Source organism: Fundulus heteroclitus, chromosome 16, assembly GCF_011125445.2.
Source record: "Fundulus heteroclitus isolate FHET01 chromosome 16, MU-UCD_Fhet_4.1, whole genome shotgun sequence".
In the NCBI taxonomy this organism is placed as follows: domain Eukaryota; kingdom Metazoa; phylum Chordata; class Actinopteri; order Cyprinodontiformes; family Fundulidae; genus Fundulus; species Fundulus heteroclitus.
This window is the reverse complement of record NC_046376.1, coordinates 37,108,118-37,131,568: the sequence shown is the minus strand read 5'-3', so window position 1 is coordinate 37,131,568 and position 23,451 is coordinate 37,108,118. Positions and strand designations below refer to the sequence as shown.

Genomic DNA, 23,451 nt, shown 5'->3' with positions numbered 1-23,451 from the left:
AACAGGTTTCCAGAGTTTCCTTTTTTCACCTACGGAATATCGCCAACATAAACATTCTGTCCAGGAGTGATGCTGAAAAACTGGTCCATGCATTTGTTACTTCAAGGCTGGACTATTGTATTACTATCAGGAAGTCCACAAAATGCAGTTCAAAGCCTTCAACTGATCCAAAATGCTGCAGCAAGAGTTCTGATGAAAATCAACAAGCGGGATTATATTTCTCCAATTTTAGCTTCCCTTCATTGGCTTCCTGTTAAATCAAGAATAGAATATAAAATTTTTCTTCTAACGTATAAAGCCCTTAAAAATCAAGCTCCATCATATATCAGAGCTCTGATTACCCCGTATGTTCCTAACAGAGCACTTCGCTATTAGACTGCAGGTCTGCTGGTGGTTCCTAGAGTCTCTAAAAGTTTGAATGAATGAAAACTTTATTGTCATTGTAACAAGAACAACGAAATTTAAAAAGTGCCATCGATCTGTGCATATGTTTAAAAAAAAACAATAATAATAAATAAATAATGAATAAAGTAGAATGGGAGGCAGATCCTTTAGCTATCAGGCTCCTCTCCTGTGGAACCAACTCCCAGTTTTGGTCCGTGAGGCAGACACCCTGTCTACTTTTAAGACTAATCTTAAAACTTTCCTTTTTGACAAAACTTATAACTAGAGTGGCTCATATTACTCTGAGCTACCTTTATAGTTTTACTGCTATAGGCTTAGGCTACTGGAGGATATCAGGATCTAATTTTCTCACTCTATAGAGTTCTACTGTTCGTCAATTATGCATTATGTGTTGTCATTTCTGCTTTAACTTTCTGTTCTCTCTCTTTTATCTTCATAGTAGGTACACCTGGTCTGGCGTTCTGTTAACTGTGACATCATCCAGAGAAGACGGCTCACCCGCTACTACCATCTAATGTAGAACAGAATACTGGATCAATGTGTGCTTCTGTGCTTTTTTGTCTCTCTTGTTGTGTCTCTGCTCTGTCTTCTGTAACCCCCAGTCGGTCGAGGCAGATGACCGTTCATACTGAGCCCGGTTCTGCCGGAGGTTTTCCTTCCCGTCAATGAGGAGTTTTTCCTACCACTGTCGCTTCCTGCTTGCTCAGTATGAGGGATTGCAGCAAAGCCATGTACAATGCAGACAACTCTCCCTGTGGCTCTACGCTTCCCCAGGAGTGAATGCTGCTTGTCGGGACTTTGATGCAATCAACTGGTTTCCTTATATAGGACATTTTTGACCAATCTGTATAATCTGACCCAATCTGTATAATATGATTGAACTTGACTTTGTAAAGTGCCTTGAGATGACATGTTTTATGATTTGGCGCTATATAAATAAAATTGAATTGAATTGACTGTCTTCTGCCTAAAAAAGGATTCTTATGATTCTTATAACTGACTCCAAAGGGGCGGGGTAAGGAGAGAAGAGGAAGAGGTCAAGAATGGAGCCTTGAGGCACTCTGCATGAGTGGTACTCTTTAATAAAATAAAATAAAAAAGCAGTTGCAGGTCTATCTAGAAACAAAATACATTTTACAAGAATAAAGGAGAAAGCTGGAATGGACTCAGAAAGGTGGAGTTTTGACTGCAGAAAACCAAATTTCTGGAGATGAGAGACAATCGGAGCAAGCTGTATTTCTGTCAGAAATCTGGAAATGACAACAGAGCCGTTTTCCTGTTTAGAAGGTGCAATATTGTAAATGTTGTGAATGGAGATTAAACAGACGTGATTCTCCTCATATTATTCAGTCCTGGTATGTTGAAACAATCACGGGAGAACATTTGTGTTTTTTTCTAATTGAACAATAAAGCATCAACACTCCTCTTTCAATTATTAACAAAAGTGAAACATCTCTATTTTCACGTCTAGATGTCTAGTCGGTTGAAAATGAGACAGAGATGACTGGATACACTCCATCTGCCATGATTAATTCCTAACTGGAATTCATGGTTGTTTTGAAGGATTCTGATTGGCTGATGTAAATTTTTGTTTTGTGGTACACTATGCTTGTGGTATATTAAAAAAAAAAACGGTCAGTGGCATAAACATTTCTACAAAACTTCCCGTGTGTATGGTAATATTTTTTTAAACGGTGTAGGGGAGATATTTGTTTAAAAAAATACCTGCTATGTGTGTGTGGACTAGGCCCAAGATTGAGCTGGGTTAGATTCAAATGCCAAATTATTGTCAAATGTCACATTATTACAGATTTTAATTGATCTTAGTTTTTCCACACTTCAAAAACTTTACCAGCAGAACCCAGCTCTAGCTCTGTGATATTTCATGAGGCAAAAAAAAAAACTACACCAATGTTTTGGTCTAGTTGTATACTCTATACTGTCATTACAAAAATGACCGGAGACGTAGTGTGGAAAAGTATAACACTTCAGAAATTCAAAAAAATGATCGGAACCGTGGTTTACATTGGTTGTGAACAGAACCTTCCAGTTTAGTTTCTTCAGTGAGGTGAGGAGGATTAGCCTGGCCAACCACACTGAATTACACAAAGCATAGGTCAGTCTGGCTTGCCAGGCAAAAGAAAGATGGGTCCTCTGTAAAGTTGCTGTTTCTCAGTCAGGTCTTTGTTGAAAGTTTATCCTGTCAGGGGTTTTAGCCAGCACATTCAGTATCTCCTCTTCTTCACATCTCTACGTTTTTTGTTGTTTTGATTTGCTCTCAGCGAAGAAACAGTGACTGAACCATTAGGTCCAAAACAAATCTTATATTCTCTAGCATCCAGTGGTTTCCCATTGTCATCCATCAGCATGGAGAAGATTTCCTGGTACAACATTCCAAATCTGCTCTTCAAGTTCTGCAAATGCCTAAGGCTCTTCTGTTTTTCTTGCAGCAGTTGTGACTGATAGAGTCTCAGTGCTTTCAAGTCATCCTCTAAGGCAAGCAGCACATCTTGTTTCCTCTTCCTGCAGTTTTGAGCAGCTATCTTATTCTTCCCACGCCGTCGTATGTCCCTAATGAGGGTCAGCTGCTCCTTGCTAAGTTGGTAGCTGGTCAGTAGGTCATTAAACTCTTCTACTGGCAAGTTAACAATGTGCTCATAGGAGAAAGGGATCCTGAAAGCTCGAGCTCGCTGTTCATCTCGGTTCCAGATTTTAGCTCCAGAAACCAGACTGGAGGAGGAGCAGTGGTATGGCCTGCCTTTGTCACGTCTCATGGCAGATTTAGTCTGTTTTGAGAGCATCCTCCCCTGAGCTGGAGTAGTCGACGAGTAAAAACACTCGTTGTTGTAGGTGTGATCATGGCCTACATGTTCCAGCCAGGAAAAGCCATGAAACTGTTTGTAATCCACATGGTTGGCAGGTAACAATGGTATACCATTTCCAGGAAAAACTCCTCCGACAGCTCCCATCTCCTCCTCTTTAATCTCCTCTTGCTTGATGGTCACTTCCACTTCTAAATCAGATCCAGCTAAGTCTGCCTCATGGCTGCAGTCCTCCTCGTGAGAAAAAAGATTTTTCACAGTTGACACACAGGATGAAACAGAGGAAGAGGAATCATCTGCTGAGCCTTCGGAAGCAATAGAAGAAGAAGGGCTGTGGATGAAGTCCAAAGACAGGCCGGAATCAGAATCTGTCTCCACCAGACCATCTAGCAGGATGCAACAGGAAAGGTCAAGAAGTTTTTTTCTTTAAAAAGTCATCTTTAAAATGTATTTGCAGCAGCTCTCAAAAGTCTGCACACCCCAGTTCAAATGACAGGTTTTTGTGAAGTAAATTAAAATCAGGCCATTATGAGCATTTAAAAACCTTTTTTTTTCCACTATGTGTATAGTATCTTATAGTATCTGATCCTGTAATATGCAGGACAACCCCGTTTAAAGAAACATTTAAATAAATAAGTAGGCTGCAATAACCCGTTAGGTTAGGATGTGTGCAGATCTTAATCTAATATTGTTTTGAATAATTTTTTTTATTAAAATCTGAGATTTTGTTATTTTAATTTACAGTTTCTATAACACTGTTTTTAAGACTAACCACCTCAGATGATTATGACAGTAGCACTCTAGGAGCTGCAGGGATTTCTGCCAAGTAATGGTTATCCGGGTCATCGCAACAGCAGAAAGGCTTAAATCTGATGCAACCGGAATTTTGCTCAGTTCTTTCTGAAAATGTTTAAACACCTAAACAGGAGTCTCTCTGGTGGCTTGCACTTGAGCAAGGTGGGAGGTGATGGTGGGAGCATCATGGCCTGGGGTTAAAGATGAATGTGAGCTTTTTGTCAAGGATAGATAAAAATCTAAACAGTTCCAAATATTGTTCAGTTTTTACCCAAAGCCTTGAGGTATCTGCAAGAAAGCTGAATGTGAAGAGAGTTTTTAGTTTTGAACAAAAAGTTAAAAGCTGAAATGACAACAAGCGATCATCTGCTATTACTGTATAACATAGAAAATATTCCTGGATCAAAGTGTGATTATGTACTTTTGTGTCTATGTTCTGTCTTCTCTAACCCCCAGTCGGACGAGGCAGATGACTGTTCACACTGAGCCTGGTTCTGCTGGTGGTTTTCCTCCCTGTTAAAGGGGAGTTTTTCTCTCCACTGTCTCTTCATGCATGCTCAGTATGAGGGATTGCTGCGTGCAAGGACAATACAGACAACTGTCCACAGTGGCTCTACGCTGTTTCATGAGGAGTGAATGCTGCTTGTCAACACTCAATGCAACCTACTGGGTTTCCTTACATAGGAAACATTTTGACCAATTTGCATGATTTGATTGAATTTGACTTTGGAAGGTGCCTTGAGATGACATGTGTTGTGAATTGACGCTATATAAATAAAATTTAACTGAATTGAATTCAAGCAAGAATGAACTTAATTGGACAGAAAATCAGTGGGGTCATATGAAGAGGGCTACAGACAAGAGATGTCCTCACAATCTCATACACTTTGGAAAATCTTGCAAGTTAAAGCACAAATATATTGTCAAATTAAGCCATACGTTGCTGGACAAACACCAGCCAAAAAAGACTTAATGCTGACATAATAAAAACAAAGTATTGGTTTAAGGATGTTGATTGGTCTAAGGAGGTTGATAAAAATTGACTGCATACTTATGGATCTGGGTTATCGCACCTTTTTATTTTTTCCTTCCAACAGAGCACAAAATAAATATCACATTATTATTTATGTAAAATTTTGAAATGATAAATTGTGGCTTTACATCATGAAGCCTGGCATTTTAACAGGGAAGTGTATGCTTTTGAGAGTCACTGTAGTATCTGTTGAATTACCTTCTTGTGTATTGGGTAGCCTCTGAGCTTCCATGGAGTTACAACCTCTGTCAGTTCCCTGATGGGCTCCTTCACAATGTAGGTAGCCTTCTTCTTTAAGCTTCACTGCCATTTCAGGACTGAATCCATCCTCCAGTGCTTCATCCAACATATTTATGTCTTCCAAGATGTTACAATCATCCTCTAAAAGATCATTAATTTGGCCGGGGAAACTGTCTGCATCTTCCTCAACCAACAAACTGGATGATGTTATACTAAAGTCTTGGTTTAAATTGTTCCCTTCAGAAGCTTGGCTGTAACTGGGAGGTTTCAAATCACATGAATAAAAGTCAGAGCCGAAGGAGATAAAATCTTGTGTTAAAAGGTTCATGCCTAAGGTTGTCAAGTTAACTTCAGTGTTTATTCCTTTATCAAAGCTTTCTACAGGATTTTCCGCCTGCAGGTCTGAGTAGTTTGAAGGAATCACCCAGGAATCCACATTAGAGTCTTCCAAAGCAAGCTCTGTGTTCAGCACCAAACTGTGGTCATCCAGCTCATCACTAGGAGTCAGAGAAAGCAGGACTGGCTCCTGATCCAATTGATCACAAGTCCCTAACAAATCTAGAGACAAACAAAGGACATTTTGGGGACAAAAAAGAATTTTTGATTTATCAGGGTATCTTAGTCTCACAAGGAAAATCATGTCATAGCTATGCTGTTTTACCAAATCTTTGGCTTTATGGCATTTGCTCCTTTTGTATCTCTCTCTCTAAATAACAATGGTTGGTAATGTAGTTTGAGGGTTTTTACATGTCTAAGAAGTTAAAGGTTCAGAGATGTAAATCCTACATGTGCCAGTTTGGAATGTAACTTACCACGCTGCAAGGGAGTCCCTGTGAAAAGGTTAATATGACGAGACACTGTTCCAGCATTGCCAATGATGTTGGAGTTCTGGGGTGGAGCTTCAAATCCATCACCTTGAATAGTTGCAGGCCTTCTTGAGACAGGGGTGTGGTTTAAAGAGGTCATCATTTCAACATCTGTGTTCTGCAGATAAAAGATTATACTTTATGTGGCTTATGATCTTTTTAAAATGTTCATGTATTGTATATCTTATCATCTTATTGTTCATCAAATATTTCTTATATTTATTCTAATTCTGTTTCTCACCTCTGGCTCGAGGATGTCCATTAGGTCCTGCCACTGGAGTTCCAGGTCCAGGTCCAGTGGCTGATTTTCAGGGAGCATGACAGAGGACACCAAGGGCTCAGTGTCAGAAGATTGGCATTCCAATTCACCACTTCTGTCAACATCAATTCTCTGAAGGACAGGAGAAGAGTGAAAATAGTGCGTCGTTGCTCAACAGCGGGTTCGCTGAGTGACTTCACAAAATGGGAGGTGACAGTACTATTCTTGACCAAGATGGATTCCTCCACATAAACATGATTAAATGAAAATTATTCTTAATTTAAAAAACGTATAATTTATTGCACAGCATGTAGTAGTTTTATATTTAAAGTACTTTCAGCAGTTTGAATTCTGATTTTGACCGGACTTCTCCTTTAAATAAGTATTTGGGGTGGAGCTAGAGGGGTGACAAGAGTGGAATTGGCCACCTCTGGAACCTGACTGATCACTTCAGGTGCCATTAAGCTGATTGACAGGAAAAGCCCAGATGTTGAACGATTTTGTATGGACCAATGGAAACCGTTTGGGGCTCTGTGGGATAATGTGTGCAGCACAACAGCACAATGACAGGCATACAAAAGCACACTAAAGATAAGCAATGATAAATATAAAACAATAACATGACTACACACATATTTTCATAAAGGATACAAACACTTCTTCTAAGTGTTATGTTGTCTACAGTTTTGCAACCCTGGCAAGCAACACTTTTAAATTATATATTTTTCGAAATAGTTGCAGAATTTCTATTTACTAATTTTGTCCTAATTTAAGCATTGATTATTTTGTGATATTGTGATATCATGCAGCATTGAACATGTTATCAAGTATTAAGTATTTTTCTTGGTATCATATGGAGTGTAAAATTTAAGTATTTTGACCAAGACGTCTGATTAGAGTAAATAGAAAACATGGCACAAACAACCGGTCGAGCAAATGTTTGGCATGGGCTGTTAGGGACCTATTTGGGCATCTTTCAGAAGCAAGTTTAACATTTTATTTCCTGATGAGTTTTAAACTTATGACACTTGGACTACAAATGTAAAAGAGAAGATGGCTCAACTGTGCAAGTTGGCTAATGGTATGAAAGGTTATGGTACATTAGCCTGAAGCAACGTAGAAACATATAAGGATAATAAGTAGCCCCCGATAGTAAGCGTTATAGTTTATAGAAGTATCTCAGCAACATACTCTGTAGGTTGATTGCCATTGCGAAAGTCTGACTAGTGCTGACTACCAGGCATCATTCAGTTTATTTTTGTAGGAGTTTGTTGGTTCAGTATAAAGCTTAAGAGTGGGGATTCATAGTTTAAGATACTTTCAAACACAATCTTTAGAGGTCACCAGGGTGTTTCATATCTTTTGTAAAGGGACAGACAGTGACATGGCAGCAGTAAGAAGGCACCCCCTTACAAAGCCTTGCACACTCTCTGGGCATTCGTTGTATTAAAGTCTAGATCTGCCACTGCAAAACACAGAAGTCTATTGGAAGAAAGAGGGTCCATGATTGCTGTTACTGTGAAGGAAAGAGTCTATAAAAACAGCTTTAAGGATTTATTCTAGTTAGAATTATAAAAGCCAGAAGACATGACTGAGCTTTGCTTAATGTTCTTAACCTGTTATTAGCTGTCAGTAGGACTGGGACAGCAACCATTTAAAGATGTTGCAAAAGGCAAGCATGTCCTTATATTTAGGAATTTCATTTCATTTCATATGACACATCTAGTCTGTATAAGTAAATGAATGTTTAAAAATATAGCTGATTATGTGGTGTGACAGATTGGGATGTAATGAATTGAACACTGCCTTTAAGAAACTTTAGAGGACATAAACAGCAATAGGTCGTTACCTTAAATTAAATAATGCAGAATTTATAAAAGGACAGATTAGCTGACACTTTCTAACTTGTTTACATGTGTAGGCTTTGGCTTGTTTATGATTATGTGTAAAAGGAATAAACAGCCTGGATTGCAAAACTCTGACTTATAAATACAATTCAGAATGTGATGATCTAGTGATCAAGTTTCAAAACAAGGCAACCAGTCACAAGGTTGGCAGGATGCTAAAAAAGAATGTTATGTCTGACTGTACGGCTGTTGGTTTGAGAGCCTGTTATTTAAGACATGAGGGGGATTTTTTTTTACTGACATGTTATCTCACTAGGATTTGACCCTTGCTGTCATTTGCATCCAAAAGCTGGACTTTCTGGAACAGAATAACCCTAACTTGATCTCATTTATTTTAAAATACCAATATGGGTGATGTATTTCTGGTTGAGCGGCTTCTCCGGGTCAGGGAAGATGTCCTGCCCCAAGTGGAGGAGTTTAAGTATCTCGAGTTCTTGTTCACAAATGAGGTAAAGATGGAACGAGAGATCGATAGGCGGATTGGTGCTGCAGCAGAAGGTGAAGCTCTTGATTTACCGGTCAAACTACATTTCCACTATCATCTAAGGGCATGAGCTTTGGGTCGCGACTGAAAGACCAAGATTGCAGATACAAGCGGCCAAAATAACTTTTCTCCGTAGGGCGTCTGGGCTCTCCCTTAGAGATAGGGGCAGAAGTTTGGTCATCCGGAGAGGACTCAGAGTAGAGCTGCTGCTTCTCAACGTCGAGAGGAGCCAGTTGAGGCCCATGCCTTAAGGAATTTCTGGACAAAAAATATTCTGTCCAGGAGTGATGCTGAAAAACTAGTCCATGCATTTGTTACTTCAAGGCTGGACTTTTGTTACTCTTTATTATCAGGAAGTCCACAAAATGCAGTTTGAGGCATTCAGCTGATCCAAAATGCTGCTGCAAGAGTTCTGATGAAAATCAACAAGGGGATCGTATTTCTCTAATTTTAGCTTCCCTGCATTGACTTCCTGTTAAATCAAGAATAGAATTTAAAATTCTCCTTCTCACGTATAAAGCCCTTAATAATCGAGCTCTATCATATATCAGAGCTCTGATTACCCCGTATGTTCCTAACAGAGCACTTCGCTCTCAGACTGCAGATCTGCTGGTGGTTCCTAGAGTCTCTAAAAGTAGAATGGGAGGCAGATCCTTTAGCTATAAGGCTCCTCTCCTGTGGAACCAACTCCCAGTTTTGGTCCGTGAGGCAGACACCCTGTCTACTTTTAAGACTAGACTTAAAACTTTCCTTTTTGACAAAGCTTATAGTTAGAAAGGCTTAGCTTATGCTGAGTTATCTCTATAGTTATGCTGCTATAGGCTTAGGCTGCTGGAGGACATCAGGGTCTATTTTTCTCACTCTGCTGAGTTCTCCTACTGTTCACCAATTTGCATTGCTTGTTATTTCATAGCTTACCTTTTTGTTCTCTGTCATTAGTCGGTTGAGGCAGATAACCATTCACATTGAGCCTGGTTCTGCTGGAGGTTTTTCCTTCCCGTTAAAGGGGAGTTTTCCTCTCCTCTGTCTCTTCATGCATGCTCAGTATGAGGCATTGCTGCAAAGCCATGGAAAATGCAGACGACTGTCCACAGTGGCTCCATGCTCTTTCATGAGGAGTAAATGCTGCTTGTCAAGACTTGATACAACCTACTGGGTTTCCTTAGATAGGAAATTTTTTGAACAATCTGTATAATCTGAAAAGTGCCTTGAGATGACATGTATCATGAATTGGCGCTATATAAAAATTGAAATGAATTGAATCGTTTAAGATGCCTCCTGGACGCCTCCCTCATGAGGTATCCCGGGCACGACCCACCGTGAGGAAACCCAAAGGAAGACCCAGGACACGCTGGAAGGACTGTGTTTCTCGCCTGTCCTGGGAACACCTTGGGGTTCCCCCGGAGGACCTGGCCCAAGTGGCTAGGGAGAGGGAAGGCTTGGCCTCCCTTCTAAGGCTGCTACCCCCATGACCCGACCCCAGATAAGCAGAAGAAGATGATTGGATGGATATTTCTGGAACTATGTTTAAATAAAATTCACTTTAATTCGGTTTAATTACATTCAGTAGTTATGGAATACAACAAGAATCACTTCAAGATACCTTTCTAAGAGGTCAAACTCACTTGAATGGAGTCATATAGAATATAATTCTGTTCCAAATCAATTCAGATCAGTCCAATTCATTCAAGTCCAGGCAGATATTTACATTCAGTGTTATTTAATCCCAATTACATTATAATACAATCAAAGTCAGTTGATCATATAATGTCAAAATATCACTGACACGCTGCCATAAATGAAATCTTACTCATGATCATTCTGTTTGACATGGTTGGACTGGATTAGTGTTATTTACGGAGTCCCTAACGGGACATGGAGAGAAAAAAACTTTTGCGAGATCTCGCAAAAGGTTTTGCAGGATCTGGCAATACTTTTTGCAGGATCCTGCAAAAGGTTTTTCTATGTCAGCAACCCCCTGCGCTGTGGGCGTGCCATGCGCGTCAGTGCTTGTAGATGTCTATCTAAGTTCAAAGTTAGGGATGAAGATGAAACGAGAGAAAGGAATCAGAATTACAACGGATCCGGGAGACGAAAACGATCAAGAATTAGAAAATGTTTCTTTCTCTCTCCTGAATTTACGTCGTTTACATCAGCAGAGGAAACATTTTATTTTGGGCCGAAAGTATTATTTACAAGATTAAACTGAGTGACTTGGCCTCTCTATTGATCGTACAGCACCTACAAACAGCGCTGCTCATTCTGCTGTGGCTCTAAAGGGGGGGGGGGGGGGGGGTGGTGTTTGGTGATAGACGTCGTTTGTTGACAATGTTCACACACAGAGCTGTAATACTTTTCATTGTGATTCAGACAGGCGAAGTAAATATTCAAGAGGCAGATTTAGCACATATTCTGACTTGAGCAGGGAGTGTTCCGGTCTGCCGGTGGGGCTGCAGGGAGCTTAGGTGCGTTGCTATGGGCGTGTTTACCTGCTTAATGTAACCTTTGTGAAAAAAACAGGATATAATGTTTTATTTCTCTGATTAATAACAGCTTTATTGAGCGTTCTGTTATTGTTGCTCTGTGCCGCTCTACCACTTCTCTCTCTCTCTGGCTCGCTCTCTCCCAACCGCACATCCTCCTTCATAACGCGTAGTCCATGCTCTCTGCATTTTGCATACATCCACCGGTACCCGTAAAGCTGACCAGAGTACTGTAGTTCGTTGCTGATGAATTCAACCAGGACCGCAAGATCACTGTACACTTTATGACAAGAAAGTCCCCTCGCCCTCAGTATTCTTTTGAAATGTCTCTCACTTCTGTCAAATCCACGTCTGCAGCCAAGGACGGATGTCTTTACATGTCAGGCCAATACCGAAATAGAAATCAATTAACTTCCAATAAACTGTCAATAAACTGTCTGTTTTACTTCCGGTTCGCTGACATAGGAAACCCTTTTGCGGGATCCCGCAAAAAGTATTGCAAAAAGTATTGCGAGATCCCGCAAAACCTTTTGCGAGACCTCGCAATACTTTTGCAAAAGGTTTTTTTTTCCTCTATGTCCCTTTAGGGGCTCCGTAGTTTTTAGGTAACAACATGTGCACTATTTAGGTATCACATAATTTGGTCTCTGAATGTTGAGGCAGATGTGCGTTTGGTCAAGTTGCAGCGTTTACAGCCACAATTGGATTCCTTGGTTGCTGTGTCATACATGCATATTTCCTTTTAGACGTTGTGGTTTACATCTACAATATTTAATACAAACTGATGACTTGGTGAATTAGCTTAAAACAAGATAAATAATTTTATTTGGTCTACAGGTACATCTAAAAAAAAATTGAATATTGTGTAAAAGAGTTATATTTCTTTCCAATCATTTCAGCTAGTGAAAAGGTTATTTTATACAGACTCATTGCACATAGAGTATTTCAAGTTTTTTTTTTCTTGTAATTTTGAGGATAATTTACAGGTAACGAAAACACAAAATTCAGGGTCTCAAAAAATTTTTATCTCATTGGACCGATCAAAATGGATGCTTTAGGCACAAAAGTCAGGTTTCTGAAAAGTATGTATAATGTATGTAGAGCTTTGTACACACTAATTAGTTTGCACATCTTTAAATACATACTGTAGCATACTTGATGCGAAAGAAACTCGCCAAAGTATTCTCAGTGGCTCTTTATTTGCCAAACGTTTACACAAGCTACTGTAGGCCGGACTAAACGTCCAAACAGGAGAGACCGATCTCAGTTTCAACACCGGAACGAGAGCCTTCCGGAAAAAAAGAAGAACCAATCATTCAAGTCATTGCCATAGCAACCCGGGTATAAATATAAATACTGTATTTAATGACACTCGGAATTTAACTGTAGGCACTTCGGGATATAACTAGAACAACCTTAGCTTAACATGAAAAACCGATCATTACAATAGCTTTTGAAAATCAGGCCCTATGTGTAATGATTCTCTATATGAGTTTCACTTTCTGAAATGACTTACATAAAATATTGCACTTCAAAGCAATATTCTAGTTTTTATTTTATTCTAGTTTTTATTCTAGATGTAGGCCTACCTGTAGAGCAAGTAAAAGTATTTACCAGGTTAAGCAAAATCACAAAGTCATCAATTTGCATTAAATACTGTAGATGTAAGCCACAGTGTCTAAAACACGTCTCAAATTCAAGGCCTGCGGGCCGAATACGGCCCGTCAAGGCAATTTATCCAGCCCTCAAGAGCCCAAAAAGGCATATCATGTCATAAAGTAGAGGCATATATCATTTTAAAGTTTATAAAGTGGCTAAAATGTGCCTCCTATAGCAAATTATGATTTTTTTTTGACTAGATGTGAGTTTTTCCACATCACATTAAAACAACCCAGAAATGTCCAAAAAGAGAAACAATGATGCAGAATCACGAGTTTAAAATTTAACTCACTCCAATATCAACCTTTTTTTTTGCAGATAAACTGTTCAAATGGGCCTAAAGGTGCAAATTTTATGTTACTGGGAAATTTTACATTTATATGTTAACTGGAATGAAATTATGAAATCAAAAGTGTCATCTAAACATTTGCAACTGGTCCTTTTAATGATTTCATGATGCCAAAGTGGCCCAATATAGCAAGGAGTTTCACACCCCTGGTCTGTAAGAAAACATGCATGTGCTGAAAAATCCAATTTAGAACGTCTTTTCATTTTGTTTCATTACAGGCAAACTAATTCCATTGCTTCATTTTTGGGTGACCTCATCCTTGTGGGAGGTTTGCTTGTGACTCATCTTTCTCTGACTGAGTCTCTCACATGGCACCAAGCTCAGGTTTTGTCACTATCCAAAACAAAACCATTGCTTTAGTTCACAACCTAGATTATGAAGCTACCGCTAAATTGGCAACATCGCTGTGTTGTTTTGGACGATCGTTTCTAGGTTTACAAATACATCTGGAACAGACCATTGCAGAATTAAAGGGGGCATTACAACAAATGTCATTTTTCTGGGTTTTTAGGGGTACAATATGATCTGTTGTGCACTGATGAGGCCATGTGAATGTCATGAGTGGGTAGCAAAGGCCCTGCTCATGGGCAGTCAGCTATGTTTCTTTGGTCAAAAATGATCATATCAGAAAATAATTTATCTTTCTATGTAGGTTATCTTTCTACGCAATTAATATTCTCCAATTAGAGTGCACCATCAGGCAAACAACCTTTCCCCTCCCTTTCCCCCCTCACCTCCGCCCCCCAGCTTTAATAGTTTGCGTCACGCTAGCCTGTATGACTGCTCCACCCGAGCAGAGGATGGCCACTAAAAAGGGGAGCTGTTCGAGGGGGCTCAAAAATTAATGGAAGTTTCCATTTACTCCTGAAGGAGTTGCTGAAGTACAGTTATAGGGAAGTACTACACAATTATAACCCCAATTTAAACTGCAGTGAAGTTAGCTGTAGGCTGGATATTGGATATTGACGCTCTGCAGCTTCAGCGCATCTGCCTCCTGTTCGAGCCGATACAGGGAGGCTGATCTCCCTGACTCTCTGTCTGCTCACTCACTGCGGAGCGTGAATATCCAATATCCAACCTAGAACTAACTTCACCGCGGTCCAATACAAGACTGTTTTAGGTTCATATGTTCAGTGCACTTCACTGAAGCTGTTTTGCTTTTGAAAAAAAACAAACTTCTTTACCAACACTAGAGGAGGCGACCACAACTCATTGGTCATAAATAAACTTATGGGTCATTACCCATAAGTTTATTTACTTTCTAAATGCTGTCTCGTCTGATAAACATATGACAACCATCTGTAGAAGCAGGGCAGCGTGGCGGAGAGCTCACTACCCTGCTGCCGTGGACTTCAGCCCCCCTGTGTGGATGATGAATTGTGCCACCAGGTTAAAGTCTTTGGTCAGTTTGGCCTCGCATGTCCAACATCCTACAACACAAACAGACTACCCATAAAACCATGATAATGGATTTATGATGGAGTGTTATGCCGAGAAAAGAGCTGTAGATGGAGAGAGCAAGGGTGTGAGGAGGGGTGTTTGACCAGTTTCCCCAAATATGGTTGTAGCCAATTAGAGTGAAGTCAACTAGGTAGTATCACATATCATTACCGTATCCATCCCCTTTACTGAGGAGTGAAATCTGCCCTGCAAAAACAACCCCCTACAAAAAGGTGATGTTATTTTTTTATATGAAATTCTTTGGAGAATTCACATAAGCCGCAATACCACCCGCATGAAATAGTTTATACAGTGATGTCATGGCCCATTTAAAAACTCCAGGGTTACCTGTGGAGTACGTCAGGTTTCAGTCCTTGGGCCAGTTCTCTTTACTATATATATGCTTCCAACTGGTAAAATTATCTGATGGCGTGGGATTCATTTCTACTGTTGTGCTGACGATACTCAGCTATTTTGATCCATAAATCCCTTACTTAGACTACAGACATGTCTTGATGACATGAAAACCTGGATGACTTTAAAGGTCTGCTCTTAAAGAAGACAGACAAGACATCTTTAGATCAGAATCTTTAAAAAATAAAGTTCTTAACCAATCATTTAATTTGGATGGCATCAAATTGGCCTTTTGGCCTCTTAAATCCCAAATCAAACAAGGTTATTGTAGTATTTGCTACTCTACATAAATTCGGTTTTGGAACTTTTTTGTATAAATTGGTTAAAAATTTGTATACAGCTTCCCAACAGCATGTGTCAGGACAAATAACCAAACATCTTCCAGCTTTTGTCTCCAAGGGGGCACTAGGCAGGGATGCCTCCTTTCCTACTCACTCTTTGCTATTTTTATTGAACCACTAGCAGTAACAATTAGACAAACTAATGTTAAAGGAAAAAAGTGCATGAAAATAGAGCATAAAACAAATCTTTATGCACATGATGTATTACTCTATCCCCAGCACTCAAACACCTCTCTCTCTCTCTCTCTCTCTCTGAGAGCGGATGATAGAGGAGAGAGAGAGATGAGTACGTAGCTCCTCTCAGAGATAGGGTATCTATCTTATCCTGCTCTCGCTCTCTCATCTCTCTCTCTCATCATCTCTATCTCTCTCATCTGATCTCGTCCTCTCTCTCTCTCTCTCTTTCTCTCTCTCCAATTGTGTGTTTTAGGTGTGTTGGCGCATTAAGAGTTTAGGAAACCTGTTAAATGTATTGAAAACTCTGTCATAGCGATTTTAAAACACTGTAATGTTTTCGGAACTAAGACCAGATTTTAAAGGAATGGTGTACTATTAGTCCGTGGGCCAGAATCTGTACGATGACTTTTTGTATGAACTGTCAGGAGGCAACTTTCTTCCACCAGGAAAAGTTGCTACACATAGTAGTGATCTCAAAACACCAATGTTCCCACGTTTTCACTTGCACATAAATAAGTTATAGCCGATAAAAAATCTAAACTGTTGCACTCCGGTACAAGAGGTCACGTGATTCGATTTTTGCTGCTCAGCCTATCAGATCGCTGTATTGTCAGCTGAGCAAGTTCAACCACTTCATCATGGCTGCGCCCGTAAAGGGTTATAAGCATTTGTTTCCAGACGAAGAAAGCCCAATAATAGCATTTTCTGGTGCCAGTTGGCAAAGATCTTGATGGCAAGGAAAAAGAAATAGCCCATACCATCCATCGTTCATTTTCTAACACGCTTATCCCTGCTGGGTTCGTGAGGGGTGCCGGTGCCTATCTCCAGCTGTCAATGGGCGAGAGGCGGGGTATAACCTGGACAGGTCGGTAGTCCATCGCAGGGCAGAAATAGCCCAGACTTTTGCCCAATTTACTGTGATATCACCAAGACCTGCTGCGCTAGGATACCACAGATCAAGTAGTTCTACTTGTCTGGCCCTTTACAATTTATGAATCAATGTAATAAGGGAAATAATCTGCCCCCTTAAGTAGGCATTTAGGGTCTCCCAAAGCAGGGATGGGGAAATGTCATTATTTAAATTAGTTTGCAAAAATATATCTACGTAGTTATTAACAGAAGTAGCAAACAAAAAACTGAACCGCAGAATTAAACTGAATCTGTTTGGTTTATGGTTGGGGAGGTTTAAAATCAATGTCACATGAGCATAGACAGTAAAGTTTTATGTATGAAGAAATAATTTATGCATGAATGCTCAGGTGAGGAAAAATAACTTTGTGGGATTTAAAAACTCTCCATCCGTCAATCAAAGCACAGGACTGCAAAAAGTTTTCTATGCATTCTGCTGTTTTGGACTTGGTGATCATGCAAGTGGAAGATCTATATACTAGGGGGTTAATTACACAATTACAGTCGCCTGCTAATATGAGCTGATGGGTGTCTAAATATGGTATAGTTAACAAAAAAGTATTCATGAATTGAGGATCATCCCAATTAGGGGCATAGACACAGGCTAATGTTACAGGCAGACCCTAAAGTGTGCCCACCACAATAACAAAACAACCATTAGGATCTGATATGGTTTCAGGTGAAATAAACTGTACTGATTTGCTGAATAAAATGCCAGCCCCTCTCACCTTTCCCTGGAAAGTTGAATGATATACCTGTCCCACCCAACCTCTCTTCAGAGCAATACACCCAGACCCCCGTATATGTGTCTCAGGAAGTAAAGCTATATCAGTTTTTAAGAACTTAAGTGGGCTTGGAACACATGATGGGATGGTGCAGACCTTTCACATTCTAATTGGTAAACTTATATAACTGCCCACTCCTACCGCAAGGAGTATTTAAACTAGCCATGCATGATTGTGTAAATTATATTGAACCAGTCTTGAAGAATATAAGTTAGTCTGATAAATACCACAAATGAAATAACATACAACCATGGGTGGACCAAACAACAAGACCTTCAACTGAAAAAAAAAGAACCTCCCCACCACCGCCACCACCCCACACTAACTCGAACATTGTGCTTACACACTCCAACGAACCAAATCTCACTTTTTTGGGTTTCTAACTAATCAAAATAGACACCAAACTCCATAAGCAACTGAACAGATGAAAACAAAATTGACAGTGCCAAATACTACAACTGTGTAATGAATAATCAGGCAGCAATAGTATCCACTTTAGAGTAAAGAACATCATAGCTTGCTGATAAGCTACAGATTGTGCAAGTTGACTACAGTTCCAAATCAGACCACTACTGCCTCTGGGCCAGTTTATAGCTCATTATTCAGCAGTCAGAGGAAAGTGTCACAAAGAAATTGCATGATATGGCAATGGCCTAAAATGTTAACAGCGGGCAATATAATGAGCATAACGTTAAACCTGCCCAAATGTGAAACAGAAATCTTAATACTTAAATGCCCATCAGTGAATACCTGATCATCACGCCAGAAGAATGTTCTCCTTTATGTAGGATACTGCCAGATCAGGATCAGTGAAGGATTTCTCCTCCTCTCTGAAAGTAATGCGGAAAACGAAGTCCAAATTTGACATTCTTCGTGTTCTTACGGAGCTGTCTTGGCTCTGTGAAAGCTATGCGCTTCTTCGCCACTTCTGGAGCTAAGTTGGGAAATATGTGTACTCGCTTCTCCTTATAGAACAGCTTCTTATTCTGACCCAAAATGAGGAAGATGCGGTCCTTCATATCCCCCTGATATATGCGGATGATGAAGGGTCTGGGCCTTTCTCTTGCACGGGGTTTTGTTGCCAGTGAGCAATGATCACGGTCCATATGTGGAGTGTCCTCGAGGTCCAAAATTCGTGGGTCTCTCCCTTCTTCGCTCTCCTCTATTCCAATTAGACGGATATTCTGGAGACGGCTGTGACTCTCCAAGTCCAAGCACTTCTCTGTCAAGTTGCACACTTTTGATTGCAGACGTTCCACTGTAGTTTCAAGAGTCATTACTGTCGAGGCCCACTAGGTGGTAGCTTGCTTGAGGTCATCGACACGCTTAGCATACTGTGCATTAGCAGCCTGCAGAGAGTCGACAGTAGTGTGCAACTCTTGATAGATGGAGACTATTTACTGACGGAGGGCAGCCGGCTGAGAGTCAAAATCGTGCCAAGCAATTCAGTCGGCGTCATAATCTTACCGACAGAGTCCAGAGAAAATGGTAATGCAGCAGTTTCAGTGGGAGAGCAAGCTACTTTCTCGCTAGCAGCTGAATTAGCAGCTTTCGTACTTCTACTGTTCGACATGCTTTAAGAAACCGCTCCGTGTAGACGTAATAGTTTCCACCTAACGAAACCGGCTGACAATGTGTAACTTCGAGACAAAGTTGTAGCTTATTTACTAGAATTAAGCAGTTTTATAAACGATTAAATTCAAACTTGCATGCAGAGCTCCAGGACCTTGCAGCCTCACATGTCAAAAGCCTTTTAGCGATCTCTTGGGCTGAAAATAATAAGTATTAATTTTTACTCAAATATTACAAAGGTACTATGCCATGTTATAGGTTCTTCTTACATGTTAGATATTAGTCATATTAGATATTAGTAATTTCAACTAACTTTTTTTTGTTTGAAAACTAAATCAAACCCATAACCCAACTCTGTGGTGTTAAATCAACCAAGGGCTGGATTGGTTTATATTTTATGGAGGACTGGACAAGTAAAATAAGCCAGTTTAGGTTGTTTCAAGAATTTTCATTGCCAGTTTAGAAACATGCTAGTTTTGTTCAAAGATTCTAAAACACAGAAAACTCAGACTTTCCAACACAGCGTGAATTAATCTACAATACCTCTTCTTCTTCGAGACTACCCAGTACTGCTCCTTGCTCGGTAGTTGGCTCACTTTGGACTCTCTCTATCTCACCAGGTGCTCTGTCCATCAGAGAGTGCTGGTCAGGAAATCCTCCAATTAGAGGACCTGGTTCCCGCTGGACTAGCCATGTCTCCAACTCTGCCTGAGGAACCTGTCAATAATGACCTTATATAAAAGCTTTTTACAAACATAAACTATGTGAACTTTTAATCAGAAATAGAATGACAAGTTTAGTATTATAAAAGTAATAAAACAGATAATGGGACATCATTTTCAATTGTTGTGGAACCTACTGTGACCTATTTTTTATGTGTTATATGTGTCAGGATTCTGGTGTGTGTGTGTGTGGTTCCTTGTATGAGTGAGAGTTCCTGTTTTTAGAGAAGATCACTGCTGGAGAGTCCTGTCAGCTCTGGATCTGGCACACCTGGATCACCTCATCAGGCTGGCTGGGGTTTAAAAGGAGCTGCAAGATCATCACTCCTCACCGGATGATTATCTATGAGGGTATCCCCAGCCGGTTCTTGATTGTAAGTCTTTTTTTTTTCTTGTGTGAATCTAATTTTTGGCCCCTGTTTTCAGGACTGTTTATTCCTATGTTTCAGACTCTTGACAATCATTTGCTGCCCTCAGTTTGGTTAAAAGAAGACTTGCGTGCTGCCGTGCAGCTTTGGAGGCCCTCAGTCTCCTTACCTAACTGCCCGCTCTCCAGCGAGTTGTCCTCCAAGAAAAACAACCTAACTGGAACTCACTCCTGGACCCTGGACCATTTCCAGTCACACTGAATCCCATGCCTTCCTAGCCCTTACCAGCTACAGCAAAGTAAGTCTCCCATCCTGTCATTTCTACACCTGCTCCCCATGGACCAATAACTCATCTCTTTCCTCTGTAGATACAAGTGGAATCTGTTGATACCTAGCCGGCCTTTGTGGACTAGACTCCTTAGTCATTTCTTTGTAAATAAACCTTCTTCACTTTAACCTGTGTCCTGTGTGATTCTAACCTGACAGAAGCCAGACGCATGTCGCTCCGCCTAGCTCCACTCACATACATCTGGGACATCGCCCATTGAAAGTGATTTCTCCAACCAATTTTATGGTCTGGCCAATCAGAACGCAGGGCTGGCATTTCATAGATGTGACGTAGTGGAGACGCGACCATGACGTGAGACTGTTTTGATAGCAATGGCGGCTTGTCGAGGAAGCAAGCGTTAACATTGATGCTGCTATTTCCTCCGTGTTGTCCAATCTACCTAATATTGTTTCATTAAAAGAACGTCAGAGAACGGCTCTGAAGGCTTTTGTTGGTGGAAACAATGTTTTCGCCCTTCTCCTTTGGCAAGTTTTGTTTTCCGGTGCCCCGGAGCGGTTAGCGGTTAGCGCAAACCATATTAGGAGGCCTTTAGTCCTTAACACGGTCGGCCCGGGATCAACTCCGACCCGCGGTGCTTTGCCGGCTGTCTTCCCCCTCTTCCTGTCAGCTCACTGTCAATAAAACGTGTGCCTCTAGAGCCGCAAACACATAAAAAAAAGTTGTTTTTTTTCTGCGTTGCTCTCATCAGCGTCACGGGTTAGCTTCGATGTGAGTGGTTGAAATAGCACGTTGATAAAGATGACAGACAAGTGGCTTATCCAATCATATGCAAGAAGTTTTGATAAGGCCCAGCCTTCAATAAAGGCAATTCCTATGGCAGTGTCCCAGATGTATGTGAGTGAAGCTAGGCGGAGCGACATGCGTCTGTCTTCTGTCAGGTTAGTGTGATTCTGCATGTGGGTCAGAAAACTGCCTAAAATAATGACATTATGTTTATTTCCTTCTTTTTTTTTTTAGAGAACTTATTCAGTGATGACCACTTGACTTCTTCATTGTAAAAATGTTATGCAATCTTTATTGAATCATTATTGATGACTTATTCTCCAGAAATATTTGAATATCTGAACAGCTTGTACATTTGTAAAATAATTAGTACTTATTTGTTACAGTAGATACGCTGCTAGTCAGAAGTTACATACTGTTATTGTGGGCTTGAATCTAATTAATGTTCTTTTAAATTATGTATTTGAACATTTCTGTTCATATGGAAATTATGATACAATGATCAAGTTCAATAATTCTTACAATCAAAAATTTGTTGCACACCTACATTTTGGATTTCTTGAAATTCTGATATTAAAAAAAAAACATGCGCTCCCCCCAAGCTCATTCTTTGGGAGGAAAGGAGTCACAACCAAGCCAGAATTGAGCTAAGACAGTGATGGCCAATGATTAGTTGGTTTCTCTTTAGCTTGCAATGGGAAATTTTTACTAATATGAGTGGGTGTGCGCGTATGTTTGACCAACAAAATTATTGCTTCAAATAAATAATTAGACCGTTAAATTAATATAACATTCATATCAATAAGTTTATGTAAAATTCTGACTGGCACTTTATATGAAGAAGAGCTTAAAGCCTTGTAGGTATTGCATTAAAGTATTATTCAGATTTCTTTTTCCAATAATACAACAGAACATGTGTGTCCAATAAAGGAAAGTTGTTCCTGTAAACCTGACAAGCAGCCTTTTTCTGGGAATGCCTATGCTGTAGATGTATTAGAATGCACCTTCAGAAAGGAAGCTGTTTAAGAACTGTTTCCTTACCTGCATTCTATCCAGAGAGCGGACCCAGCCTAACAACCTGCGTGCTGTAAAGAACTGCTCCAGGTCCACACTCTTGGGACCTAGGCTGTGCTGGTTGCGGAACCGTGTCTGTGTCAGTGCAGAGTTTTGACTCAAAACCATCTCATGCCAGGAACTAGTTAGGTATGACTCCAGTCCCACATCCACTCTGACTCCACAAAGACTCAACAGGATTGCCATCTGGACAAGACCTTTCGTAGAGTACTTCTTGAAGTGCAACATAGTATTTTTTCTTTCTAGAAAGAAATGCTGTCCACCTGTGCTGTTTTTCCTCTTGGAGTATCTTTATGGAAAATGTAAAGTCCTCAAAAGTGCTGGTCGGTGTGATTCTATAACATGGGTCACTGTGCTCACATATGTAAAAATGAAGTTTGAACTTTATATTGATGGGTAAAATACATTTTAAAAGCATTTGAAAGATATCCTTTTGGCCTCATTTTTTAATAGATTATTGCAGATTGCTAATGTGCCATGAAGCTTCACTTGATCAAGAGCAGGATCTGTAGGGAATTTCCATAAAGCTTAATGGGAGATAATCAGGGTGGGTCTTCTTCAGAGGACCTTTGAGGACCACATACAAGAAAATAACAGAAAAAAAGGGAAATTCTCATTAATTTTCTAATGACATGTATTGCAAACACAAAAATCACAACCAAATGAAAAGAATAAGGTAGATTATTCTACCTTTTGGGTGTAGAATAATCTTGTTCTTGATTCCAATAAAATTCATCCTCTGCATTTATATTAATTGATTAAGTCTATGTATTTAATAATTTATGAGGGGCAGCAACAGAAAGGACCGTGTTTCCCTAACAACATCCCTTCCCCAAACAAACATCCCTTCCCCCACTTCATCCTACTGGCAGATACTGTAGAAAATGTAGGAATATCTCACAAGAAATGTAGGCAATAGGAGCTCGACTATGAAGGATAAAATGTCTGTGAAGAGTCACGCAGATAGTTTGCACAGAGAGCCAGTGTGGAATCTGTGCAGTTCACAGTATTCGCACAGTACACCTGAGTATGTGGGAGCTTTTAGTTGTAATTTTTTATGAACTTTACCAGAACATCTTAATTAACCTCTGAACCATTTCATGTTGCAGTTAACAACAAATGTATCACTGGCAGATAAACCTAGTATTTATATAATTAGCAATTTTGTATTGCAATCCTAGCCTTTCTTTATGCTAACAATATTGTGCAGAGAGAAAGAGAGAGAGAGAGAGAGAGAGAGAGAGAGAGAGAGAGAGAGAGAGAGAGAACAATGAT

General features: G+C 40.0%; 1 protein-coding gene and 1 long non-coding RNA gene across 4 annotated transcripts; one reads left to right on the top strand and one right to left on the bottom strand.

Moving 5' to 3' along the window:
- Positions 1-1,295: 1,295 nt before the first annotated feature.
- LOC105920976 (endoplasmic reticulum membrane sensor NFE2L1) lies at positions 1,296-22,253 on the bottom strand. 2 transcript variants are annotated; one of them, XM_021312989.2, is made up of 6 exons: positions 22,144-22,253; positions 19,484-19,657; positions 6,403-6,552; positions 6,108-6,279; positions 5,254-5,853; positions 1,296-3,613 (listed from the first exon to the last, which is right to left on the bottom strand). In XM_021312989.2, the coding sequence occupies exons 1-6, from the start codon at positions 22,147-22,149 to the stop codon at positions 2,631-2,633; spliced, it is 2,085 nt and encodes a 694-aa protein (XP_021168664.2). In that variant the 5' UTR covers positions 22,150-22,253; the 3' UTR covers positions 1,296-2,630. The 2 variants fall into 2 exon arrangements, with proteins under 2 accessions (XP_021168664.2, XP_036004509.1); XM_036148616.1 differs by having other exon boundaries at positions 3,471-3,558; positions 22,144-22,228.
- On the top strand, positions 6,430-22,282 carry LOC110367361. 2 transcript variants are annotated; one of them, XR_004933027.1, is made up of 3 exons: positions 6,430-6,630; positions 19,833-20,328; positions 22,159-22,282. It is a non-coding gene; the product is annotated as an uncharacterized LOC110367361 (long non-coding RNA). The 2 variants fall into 2 exon arrangements; XR_002427408.2 differs by lacking the exon at positions 6,430-6,630 and having other exon boundaries at positions 19,654-20,013; positions 20,112-20,328.
- Positions 22,283-23,451: the final 1,169 nt, after the last annotated feature.